This window comes from Delphinapterus leucas, chromosome 7 (assembly GCF_059928025.1).
Source record: "Delphinapterus leucas isolate spDelLeu-1000000601 "Yukka" chromosome 7, BTC_Dleu_Yukka2, whole genome shotgun sequence".
Lineage (NCBI taxonomy): Eukaryota > Metazoa > Chordata > Mammalia > Artiodactyla > Monodontidae > Delphinapterus > Delphinapterus leucas.
Window position 1 is genome coordinate 5051892 of NC_143135.1, and position 11101 is coordinate 5062992.

Genomic DNA, 11101 nt, shown 5'->3' on the forward strand with positions numbered 1-11101 from the left:
AGGTCTGAGATCACCCAGCCCCGGTACCTCGGTCGCTACAGGGCAGTGTCCACAGACTGTGAGACGAGCACCAGGAACCACCACTTCCGGCAGAGACCTGCCCGAAATAGCCGCTTCCAGCCGCTCTCCAGACGTAGCTGGACCGCTCCGCGGTGGGCGGGGCCCTGGGTACAGCCACGCCCCTCGCTTCCGGCTCGCCTCCTGCAGCGCCTGGAGCCGCTGGGCGGCTCCCGGCTTCGGCCGACGCTGCCCCGCCCTCCAGGACCCGCCCTCCCGTGACGTCACCTCCGGGGCGGTCCTGGCGGGGCCAGAGCTGGGGCGGCTGCCCTGAGCAGTCTTGGTTTGCGGTCGCGCTGCTCCGGTGCCCGCCACGTCCGCACGCCGGACGGCGGCCGCTTCCCCGCCGCCCGAGGGCCTCCGGGCCGCCGCAGGCCTGCCACGCCCGGGTAAGGGGCCCTCGCTGTTGTCCGCGGAGCTGTTGTCAAGGCTGCCTGAGCCGGCTTGGGGCTGAGCTCTAGAGGGAGGTGGGGACAGGAGGAGGGGTGCATGGGAGCACGAGAGGCAGAGGAGGGGGCATGGGGCCACGAGAGGCAGAGGAGCGGGACAAGAGAAAAGATGAATGGGGACATAGAATGCAAGCTGGTGACGACTGGAGGTGAGGAATTGGAGGAGAGGAAAGAACCGAAGGAGTCAGTTGGGGGCCCAGACTCGGAAGGAGCATGGATGGGAGCCCAAGAGGCGGGAGACAGGAGGAGGGCTTAAGGGGATCCCAAACCAGAGAAGAGACCCGGGTCGCTCCAGTTTGGGAGCGGAGGAGAGGGAAGTTGGGACACTCCCGGATGGGTGGGGAGCTAAAGGGTCCTGCCCGGCCAAGGCTGGGCCCCAGGAAGGGTTACCCTCAAAGAAAGAGTTGGCTCTTTAGGCGACCCAGGCCTCCCCCAAGCCCGCCCTACCTGGGAGGGTGTTGTGCATTTACATTTACCTGCTCGCCTCCTCCAGGTGAGTCTGGGTGGCTAGTTAGTGTGTGGAATTAGCTGTTAGGCTAGTATGAGGAATCCATGGTTTGCCATAAGACATAAATATCTACTTAGAAATCTGCCTTTAATAATGTTTTTTTTTTTTCTCCCTGGAGGAAGCATCTCTAAAATTTCAATACAGATGTTCAGCTTACATACCAGACTTGCCTAATGGACAAAGGAATGTCAAATCTACCCAGACTGCCAGCAAAAGCTAGCCTCTTGATCAGCGTTTAGCCTGATACCAAAAATTCCAAAAACCTGGAAGGAAGCGATGTGGTTAAGACGCTCTCCAGTGCTCTGGGTTCCCATCTGCCACAGAGACACTTCCTTTGGACCACAGGACAATGTCTGTATACACAAACCCACAAGTCTGTGTCGCGATACCAAAGTTCAGCCAGGTGACGTGTCAGGGCAGGTATCTGTGGTTTGCCCTGTACTTGCTTCCGCAATTCCTGTCCCTCGGTATGTATAGTTTCTCCAGCTTGGTGTAGGGACTGGGACCACGTTGCCGCTGATAAATAAGTTACTAGTGTGATGGAATGTGGCGGGCAACACTTGTGTTGAGCCCAGGAAAAAGGAATTAAGCAATTTGGAGAATTGTAATCCAGAAAAAGGAATTAAGCAATTTGGAGTCTGATATCAGGTAACTTGCACACAGCACCCTGCATATAACAAACGGTTTCATAAAAGTTAAAAGTCAAGCCAAGGTTGGGAACATAAGAAATTGGAAATGGGAGATGTTGAGAGGTAGCACAAAGTCATGGACCAGAGAAGGTCATGAAGTTGGCACCCAGAGCCACATTCTGAGAGTGCCTTTCTAATATAGGGTTGCCTGGCTAGTGGGGTGCTGCCCCTTCCCTGCAGAACTTGTGAGGGGCTGACCCCTGAAAATGAGAACTCCCAGCAGCAGCCTAACCTCCTGTCTTTCCACCTGCCCTGCTCTCCTACTCAACACTTAGTCCTTCTTGCTTATTCCCTTCCTGCACAGGGGTCTCTTCTTTCTGAGACCTTGATCTGCCCAGTCACTCTGCACCAGATCATGAGGATAACTGGCCAGACCCTCATTTAAGGCTCACTAAAGCCTTTTCAGGGGAGACTATGATTCTGAGTCTTGTTAATGCTTTGTCCGTTGTGAGTCAACTTAGATTAGCACAGGCCCCCACGTGGGAATCTTGACATTTAGAATATGCTGTTGGAAAGCAGAGTCAGGACCATACCAGAGAGATGAAGTGACAGCACGAGGGCCTGTTCTTGACTCCGCACAGCGGCCAATTCCTGTCTCTGTGGGAGTGATCACCAGCCCCACTGGCTGAGGGAAGAGACAGTGATGGTATCCAGCAGAGGTCTCCTGAGCGACCAGTGGAGTTTCCTGAGATAGCTTTAGAGAGATGCTCCATGCACACGCTCACCTCATGTATGTAACTGTGTGTGATTGCACACGTGCATGTGTATGATTGCACGTGTACACACATGGCAGTGTGCACGCAGGTGTTGCCATGTGCACATGGATACGAGTGCGTGTGTGCGCCGTGTGACCGCATGCATACGCACGTGTACCTATGCACATATGCGTGTGTGATAGAGAGCAGGCCCGTCCGTGGTGGTTCTCAGGCATCACCACCTACACATATCTGTCACTCTAGGAGGTGCTGAGTTTCTTTCATCTCCTCCTGAGTTTACACTAGAAAAATGCCTCCCTCCTCGCTGGATTCTCCCCCCCGTGCTTTTTCTAAGGAGCGTTTATTCTTTTTCAAACCGTAGATGCATCTTCTACCAGAGTGGAGCATCTGCCTGGATCCCACGTGTGCCACAAAGCGTGCCATGGCCTGGGAGTGCCCTTCAAAGCCGTCCTCGCCTCCTGCAGAGCCAAACCTCGCCCGACAAGCGCACAGTGTCAAGCCCTCAGCCCCCCGAGGAAGATGGCCCAGCCTGGGCACACGCCCCGAGCAGCTGCCTGTCGTGAGTGTCCAAAGCCCTGCAGGCAGGGCCACCTGCTCAGTGACAGGACAGTGAGCCCGAAAAGGGCCCCGAGGGGGCTTTGCAGGGACAGGGTGGGCAAAGGAAAGACAGTGAACCTCAGAGGGCCAAGCCGTCCAGTGTGCAGGAGGCCCGGTCTGTGGCATTTCGCCGTCAGAGCTTCTGCCTTCTTGGGTGGCCCTGGTGGGGGCTCCCCAGGCAGGTATGGGAACCGTGTGGTCCTCTGGGCCGTCTTCTGTTTCTGTGAGGTTCTCTCTGGGCCTCGTGTCATGAGACCACGATACTATGAGAGCCCCTCACTGCACGGGCAGGGGTGCTGCATCTCACTGATGCGGGGTGCGGAGGGGGCGCCTCCTAGCAGAAGGGGCCCTGGGAGGAGACTGACTAGAGTCTGTCCCTGGACCAAAAATGGGACGGCCCGTGTCTGTTCCAGGATGAGGGACTGGACGGGAAGGCAGAAGCCCATTCAGGCCCTTGAATCAGTTCCTCCTGCCTTAGCTGGAGCATCAGCTCTGAAGCGCCAGAGGCGGGGGTGGCAAACTGTGGCCTGTGGGCCACGTCTGTGCCCGCTGCCTGTTTTTGTAAATAAAGTTTTATCGGGACCCGACCACACCCATCACATACCTATGGTCCATGACTGCTTTTGCAGACTTGAGTAGCTAAGACAGACCGTATGGCCCACAAAAATCTAAAATGTCTGCTATCTAGCTGTCTATAGGAAAAAGTTTCCTGACTCTGCTCCGGAGATTTGTAGTGAGGTGGCAGTGGAAAGCCTGGGGTGCATTCAGGAAGCCCCTGTCAGATCCAGGGCTCAGACTTGGGGAGCATGTTGGGCTCAGTGGTGGCATTTTTAATGCATTCAGTGGACGTGACTGGCCAAAGAGAGAGTCGTTTAAATACACTTATTTACGGAGAGCCCAGCTGCATTTACTTCAGCTAATGTGGGGGGAGTGGGAGCTCTCTGTGCCTGAAACCTCCCTGGTTCAGTCCTTCCCCCTCATGACATTGGTCTGTTTCTTCTCTCCCCACCCCACCCCCTCTGTTTCAGTCAGAACAAAGAATGCCTTTTGCTCTGGAGGAAACAGATGCAAATCTGTGGTTTGTAGGGCTGGGGAACCTTTTTAAACCTGTAAGACACCAGGAGCTCTTATGGACAGTTTTGGCGGGAGAGTGCGCCATGAAGCTAAACTAAAGTTAGTGACTCTCACGAAGGGATTAGAAGCATGGGGGAGGGGAGTGCCCAGCCTTCCAGCAGAGTTTGTGCTCAAAAGGGTTTTTCCAGTCATGGGGCCACTTTGCAAGAGCCCCCGCTGCTCACAGGAGAAAGAAAGCCACCTCTAGATGCCCCTTTATGCTGCACGGGGACTGCTTTTGCGTGGCCGCCAGCAGGGCTGGAAGTGCTCCTCGAGGGGGCCGGGCTGGGCCAGGAACTGCCGGTATTTCACGTGTCTGGCGAGGGTGGGCTCACGGGAGAGGCCGCGGGTCAGACTTTGAAGGCGGCCTCGCCATGTTAAGGAGCTTAGGAGTTATCCTGGGAGAGCCGGGGGTTTAAGCATTGGAGGCAGCGTCAGCTTTGTGGGTTACAAAGATCTTTCTGGCAGCTGTGGCATGGCAGATGGAGCAGACCCAGGATGGGGACGCTTGAAGGTGACCCTTGGGGCTGCTGGGAAGCCAGTGAGCCTGCCCTGCTCCGCGGGAGGGCAGCCTGGCCACAGGGCCGTGGAGAGCAGCAGTTAGCATCCGTGCCAAGGCGAGGAGTCCGTCAGGACGTTTCGTTCAGGGTGACCTGAAGGCTCCCTTCCAAGACATTCTGTGGAACCCAAGAGCTTCGCCATGAGGGCCAGGGGAAAGGCCGAGGGCCTAGGGCATCTTCGGGCAGGACTGATTGTGGAGGCACCCCCCAGGAGTCGCCAGCCCTCAGGCTCCCAGCAGACTGTGCTCTGCTTGCCCTGTGCCCACGTCAAGTTTGAGTCTCAGGACTAGCCCTCGTTGCACGTGACTGGGCTGTTGTCCAAGGGGACCTGGGCCTCGCAGGTGGCTACGTGGGACTCCGGCAGTTGGGTAGGGCTGAGAACAGGATCAGGGCGCACCCAGGACCGGCAGGGCATGAAGTGATGGGGCACTTGAGGCCACCTGCCCCCTCGGTTCCCCTGTGGTGAGGGACCTGAGCCTGCCAGCACGTGGGAGAGACCTGGGGTGAGTGGGGAGACCCCGCTGTGTGCTCGGGAAGCCAATCCTGTTGAGGCTCAGCTGCCGTGGCGTCTCTGTAAGTTTCTGCAGTTGCACCGTAACCCTCAGAGACCAGGGCTTCTGCGACCAGGTCCACTTAGCCCACCCTCTGTCCCCTGCTGTGGAACCCCCTTACTGAGTCTCTCAGCCTTCTCAGGCCTTGCCCCCTGCATCGCCCCTCCAGCTGCCCCTTGCTGGAACGCCTCGCTTGTCATACCCCTGCCTCGGGCCTGCACGGGCTCGCCTCCCCCCACACCGAAATCCAAACTGCCCCGTGGTGGCCTCTCTCTCTCTTGTTTAAGCCCAGGTCTCACTGCGCTGTCCCCAGGCCTCTGGCCCTGCTGTCGTCACCTGCTGCTCCTGCCACTTGCCCCCCACCCCTTTCCCACCAGGTGGATCCCAACTGTCTTTCAGAACGTGGCCCAGGTGTTACTAGCCAGGTTACCTTCCCTGGCCCCCGCCTCCACCCCCCACCAGCTGAATTCCGTGCCTCGTGGGTCCTGCAGCACCCTGTCCCGTCCCACCCACCTCTGGGGCCTCTGCACAGAGGACCAGCCTCCACCTGACCCTTTGCAGCCTCCCAGGTGCCATCTCCTCCCTGTTTCCCGACTTAGTCCCTCTACGCTGGCACCAGCCTGCACTGACCTCTCTTCTGTGTCTCCCGTTGGAGGCAGGCTCCCTGGAGGAGGGGGCTGTGCGGCTCTCATCTTTCTGTCCTGAGTGTACTGCCTGGCGCATGAGCAGGCACTCGGGGAGTATTGGACGAAGGGATGGGTGATGGGTGGATGGGTGATGGGCGGTGGATGGGTGATGGGTGGTGGATGGGTGATGAGTGGATGGGTGATGGGCGGTGGATGGGTGATGGGCGGTGGATGGGTGATGGGTGGATGAATGGATGATGGGTGGTGGATGGATGGATGGATGATGGGTGGTAGATAGATGGATGGATGGATGGATGGATGGATGGATGGATAGGTGGGTGATGGGTGGATGGATGGATGGACAGGTGACAGGGGGATGGGTGGTAGATGGATGGGTGGATGGGTGGGTGATGGGTGATAGATGGGTGGATGGATGGATGGGTGGGTGTTGGGTGGATGGATGAATGGATGAGTGATGGGTGGATGGGTGATGGGCAGTGGGTGGGTCATGGGTGGATGGTGGATGGGTGGATGATGGGTGGATGGGTGATGGGTGATGGATGGGTGAATGGATGGATGGGTGGGTGATGGGCAGTGGATGGGTGATGGGTGGTGGATGGCTGGCTAAGTGGAATCTCTCCATGTGGTCAGCTGTCACGGGTGCAGAGAAGTGCTCTGGGCCCTGCAGAGGCCACAGAGAAGTTGAGGAGGAAGTCTTGGCCCCCCTCTCTGCTGCTCTTTCATACTCTGAACTCTGAGCTGGGATAGTAAGACACATAGTGAGACTGGGTTAAGAAGTGCTATAAACCTGTCAGAGCAGGCACTGGGCGGATCCCTGAACACATGGCTGAGACACTGTTCCTGAATGCTCTTCCTGAATGCCAGGCCCCAGGGGAAACATCTGGCTGGGTTTGCACCCTGGGACCTCTCGGAGCACTCCACAGCCGGCGCGTTGCCAGGCCTGTGCCCCGTGCGTCACTGACCAGATGCCTTCCTTCTTGACCTTAGGTTCCTCAGCCAAGCAGCAGGGAACTGTTAGCAGCCTGAGGAACGGCAGGCTGGGAGCCTCGGGCACCGCCCAGCCTTGCTGCCAGCTCACCTGCAAGATGTGGACAGCCCTCGTGCTCATCTGGGTTTCCTCTTGGTCCTTATCTGAAAGCCACCTGACAGCCCAGCATCCACGTAAGTGAGAAAGCCATGTGACTGCTGGACGGGCCTGCAGGGGCCCCGGGGCTCCTGGGGGCTGGGCGGCGAAGGCCTGTTGGGCCAACATGGGACCGGGCCTCTGAGCCTTGAGAGGGTGACTTACTTGGCCTTGCAAAATTTCATTCCTTCCATAAACCTAGTCTTTATTGGGGAGTTTGTCGATCTACACATCACATATTTAGTTGCGCTTCTCCTCTGTGCCAGACACTATTCTTCTCCAGGAATCCTGCTTTGAATCCGATCATAAAGCCAAGAATTCTTGCATGGTGTGAATATCTGGGCAACGGTTTATCTGCTGTGTAAACCTGGGTGTGTGTTGGATAGGTTTTTTTAATGGCGAATCACACCTGTAATGCGAGAGATTATGATATTTTGAGAACTGGATCAAAAAATGAAGCTCTGGGGGCTTCCCTGGTGGCGCAGTGGTTGAGTCCGCTTGCAGATACAGGGGACGCGGGTTCGTGCCCCGGTCCTGGAGGATCCCACGTGCCGCAGAGCGGCTGGGCCCGTGAGCCATGGCCGCTGAGCCTGCGCGTCCAGAGTCTGTGCTCCGCAATGGGAGGGGCCACAGCAGTGAGAGGCCCGCGTACCGCAAAAAAAAAAAAAAAAAAAAAAAAAATGAAGCTCTGAAGCCTTTCATGGGCTTGGGGTTCAGAGAGCACAAAGGAGATTTTAAATCAAAGTGCTGAGCGCCTCTGTGATGGGCTGCAGGCCAGATGTGTGCAGGGAGGAGATGAGAGGGAAACGTGTTTGCTGGGCTAAGAAGCAAGGCACCACACAGCCTCCCTGGCCAGCCCCACGGGCCGGAAATTAAGACAGTCTTTGAATGATCCACCTGCACAGGGTTGAAGGTGATCATATCTTTTCCTCCCTTTTCTGACCCTAATGGTACTCAGTCCTCAACAAGACGCTGGAGAATTCAGAACAAAACTCATCCGTGGAAACCATTACAAGAGTCTTGAATGAAACGTCTGCAAGAATGACCTCGGTGACACCTTCTCCCATCACGTTGACCAGGGGGACTTGGGGAGGCGACCCCCCCTCTCCTGCGGTCACAGCAGGGACAACGCACAGGACAGAGGCAGGCGCGTCAGCAACGGCAGAAGGGACCCCTGACGGAGCCACCTCCGGGGTGCCCACGCTGCCTGTCCCGGCATCTGACTGGCGGACCCTGTCCTCACCCCACACGCGGGCGCCTGGCAGCGGCACGTTGTCTGGGCCAGCGACGCACACGACACCCACGCCGGCCACGGGTGCTCCCACAGCTGCTGCGGCCCTGGCAAGTGTAAGCGGCCCCTTGGGCTCACACGGTCGTCCCGGGCACACCCCCGGCCATGCCACAGCCAGCCCCACAGTGCCCCTGAGTCCCCAAACACTTAACGCGTCCACACAGGGCCCCACCGTCCAGGCGCCGACGGCCCGGACTGCGGCTGACGCAGCAAGTAGGCCTGCGCCCACCCTCCTCAACACAACCCCAGAACCCACCTCCCCCTCTTCGGCTTCCGCATCCATGACAGTGGGGACCACGACCAAGGCCCCCCAGCCAGCTGCCAGCACAGCGCCAGCCCCTCACTCCAGCCTGGCCCCCCCAACACGGCCCAGCCCCGTCACATCCATGCCGGGGGCCGCGGGGCCAGGCACCACTCAGACGCCGGAGCAGGGCGAGCCTGAAGCCGCGCCTGGTACTGCTTCCATGGGGCCGACCCCTGGGAGCTCAGGGGACTCCAAGGTGCCAGCCACAGACTCATGCCAGCTCAGCACCCAAGGCCGGTACCTGGTGGTCTCCAGCAAGCCCCTGGCCCAGTCCCCAGTGAACAAAAGTTTTCTCCTGGCAGTGCTCTTGCTGGGGGTCACCCTCTTCATCACAGTCCTGGTTCTGTTTGCCCTGCAGGCCTATGAGAGCTACAAGAGGAAGGACTACACGCAGGTGGATTATCTCATCAACGGCATGTACGCCGACTCAGAGATGTGAGGGGAGGGCGCTCGGCCGGGCCTGGGGCTGGGCCCTTCCCCTCCTTCCATGTTGCCTCTGAGGCCAAACCAAGTGCTTCCAGATTCTTTTGGTGCAATTTAGGAGACGTGCCATTTGCTTAAACACATTTAATCGTTGTCCGATTAATTCCACGATCACTAAAGAGTTGCTGCTTTTTTCATATTTATTTTTGTAACGATCACGAGCAGGCAGTGATTCTGCCTTGGGGTGGGGTGGGCGGCCCCGGGGTGGGTCCCGACCTGAATTAAAGCAATGACCCTTTCCGCTCAGACCCTGTCTCCCCGTTTGTGTGGGCTGTGTCCTGCCCCCCCCCCCATGGCGGCCGGGGAGCCTTTTCGAGATGCATGTGACAGGGTGTGTTCTTGTAAAACGTTGAATGTAACACGAGGCCCTGGCCATCTGCTGTGTCTGTGCCGCTCTCCTGGGCTTCGCTCTTAGGCCCAAACCTGCCCCAACCTGGGTGGGAGGAACCCCAGCCTTTGAGGGTCTCTGGCACCGCGTGGAGGTGGGGCCCCTTCCTCTAACCCTCCTTTTTCAGCACTGTGAAGTGGCGGACGCGTGAAGCCTCGTTTGGGCACGAGAGCCGAATGCAACATGTAAACCACACCTGAGCTACACAACATGGCCAGGTCGGCGGGACCCGCCCAGACCAGGCTCTAGGTGACCCCGCACAGCTCGTGGTGTGCCCTGGCCGAGTGGAAACCCAATACGCTGGTGCCGTGGGATAGTCATTACTAGCACCTCGCTCCAGGTCACCCCGGAACCCAGGGGCGCGCTAGGCCCGAGTGAGCCCAGGGCCCCGCCCTCATCAGCTCGATGGCCCTGGGGCCAGGCCTCACACCCGCGACAGCCCTGAGCGCCCACACTGTGCTTGTCCTCGCCCCGCCCCAGGAGATCAGGGCTCTGACCCCCATTTTAAAGGCGGGGCCCCTGAGGCAGAGGAGACCTAACTTACCACTGAGGGCCAGAGTCCAGCTCTTTCCTTAACTATTTTGTTTTACAGCCGCCGGGGCTGCACTTGGCATTCTAGCTTCATCTGCTTACCAGCCAGAGGGAGGCAGGAGAGCTGGCGGGCAGCACGTGAGGCTGCGTTCCCAGGCCAGGTATGCAGCCACCAGCTGTGTGACCCGGAGCAAGTGTGGCGTGTTGTGGGCTCAGCTGCTTTACCTGGGCGATGGGGAGACGGTCTGTCTGTCACGGCCCCCAGGGGCATGCTGCCTGGAGCGATTCCAGGTGGGGAGTTGACTCGTGCTTTCTCAACTACTCTGAACCCCGAGGAGGAGACCGTTCTACCTGGAGACTCCAGTTTCCCCATCACAGAAATCTCCTGAGCCAGGCCTGCGTGTCCACTTCCTCTTATCGAAATTCTGCCTCCTCCAAAAAGGATTTCAAATGGCGCATAATAAAAGACAATGGTAGTGAACTCCCAAACCATTTGAAATAACTTACGAGAGTAGGGAGGAGGGATGGGAACAGTCCTCACCCGTTTTCTAGCTCCATCCCGGGTTTCCCCAGCCCATCTTTTCTCACTGGTTGGTTCAGGGGGCCCAGCAGACCCCTTTCCCTCGCCAACAGCTATGCTGTGTGTCCTGACAGCTAGGCTCCAAGCAGCCTATGCACCTGTGTCTCTCCCTGCCCTAGCCGACCCATCGCACACCTGGGCCCATCTGCCGTGTGATCACAGGTGCTGGCGCTGACTGTGGCTGAGAAAGTGTCAGCCTCACTGATCTGAGCTCCAGGCCAGGCTGCAGCTCTGTTGTCCTTGAGTCTGAGAGGCCACCTGCTGCCCAGGTCAGGCAGCTCTGCACAGAGTGGAGAATCGGGGGGATTTAGGGGGTGCCCTTTTCCTCTGCCAGCATCACCCCAGCCGCCTGTCAAGGGCAGGCTCCACACCCTGGCTGGTGGGGTCTCACCCAATAGAGACAGAGCCTTAGACCCCCATGAGCCATGGAACACTGGGTGGCTTGTTCCTCTCTAGGGGTGTAGGACAAGGGGCAACCCGCAGGGCTGGCTTTCATCCTTAGCCTGTGACCAGG

The 11101-nt window shown here is 58.2% G+C and overlaps 1 protein-coding gene across 8 annotated transcripts; it reads left to right on the forward strand.

The window, feature by feature from the left end:
* The first annotated feature begins 306 nt into the window (after positions 1 to 306).
* Positions 307 to 10672, forward strand: C7H11orf24 (chromosome 7 C11orf24 homolog). Of its 8 annotated transcripts, none has more exons than XM_022591197.3 (6): positions 307 to 446; positions 1133 to 1417; positions 2781 to 2978; positions 6875 to 7048; positions 7969 to 9022; positions 10069 to 10668. In XM_022591197.3, exons 2-6 carry the CDS (start codon positions 1291 to 1293, stop codon positions 10394 to 10396), a joined length of 1881 nt encoding a protein of 626 aa, XP_022446905.2. In that variant the 5' UTR covers positions 307 to 446; positions 1133 to 1290; the 3' UTR covers positions 10397 to 10668. The 8 variants fall into 8 exon arrangements, with proteins under 8 accessions (XP_022446905.2, XP_022446906.2, XP_022446911.1 ...); XM_022591198.3 differs by having other exon boundaries at positions 1137 to 1417; XM_022591206.3 differs by lacking the exon at positions 307 to 446 and having other exon boundaries at positions 509 to 1417; positions 7969 to 8357; positions 8964 to 9022; positions 10069 to 10672.
* Positions 10673 to 11101: the final 429 nt, after the last annotated feature.

What these genes read in the sequence shown, in the direction of transcription:
- C7H11orf24 (XM_022591197.3), top strand. Translation starts at nt 1,291, where the DNA reads ATGTGGTTAAGACGCTCTCCAGTGCTCTGGGTTCCCATCTGCCACAGA. An exon ending in CGATACCAAAGTTCAGCCAG is followed by an intron (nt 1,418 to 2,780) that starts GTGACGTGTCAG and finishes TTCAAACCGTAG; the next exon opens with ATGCATCTTCTACCAGAGTG. An exon ending in GATTATCTCATCAACGGCAT is followed by an intron (nt 9,023 to 10,068) that starts GTACGCCGACTC and finishes TTTGTTTTACAG; the next exon opens with CCGCCGGGGCTGCACTTGGC.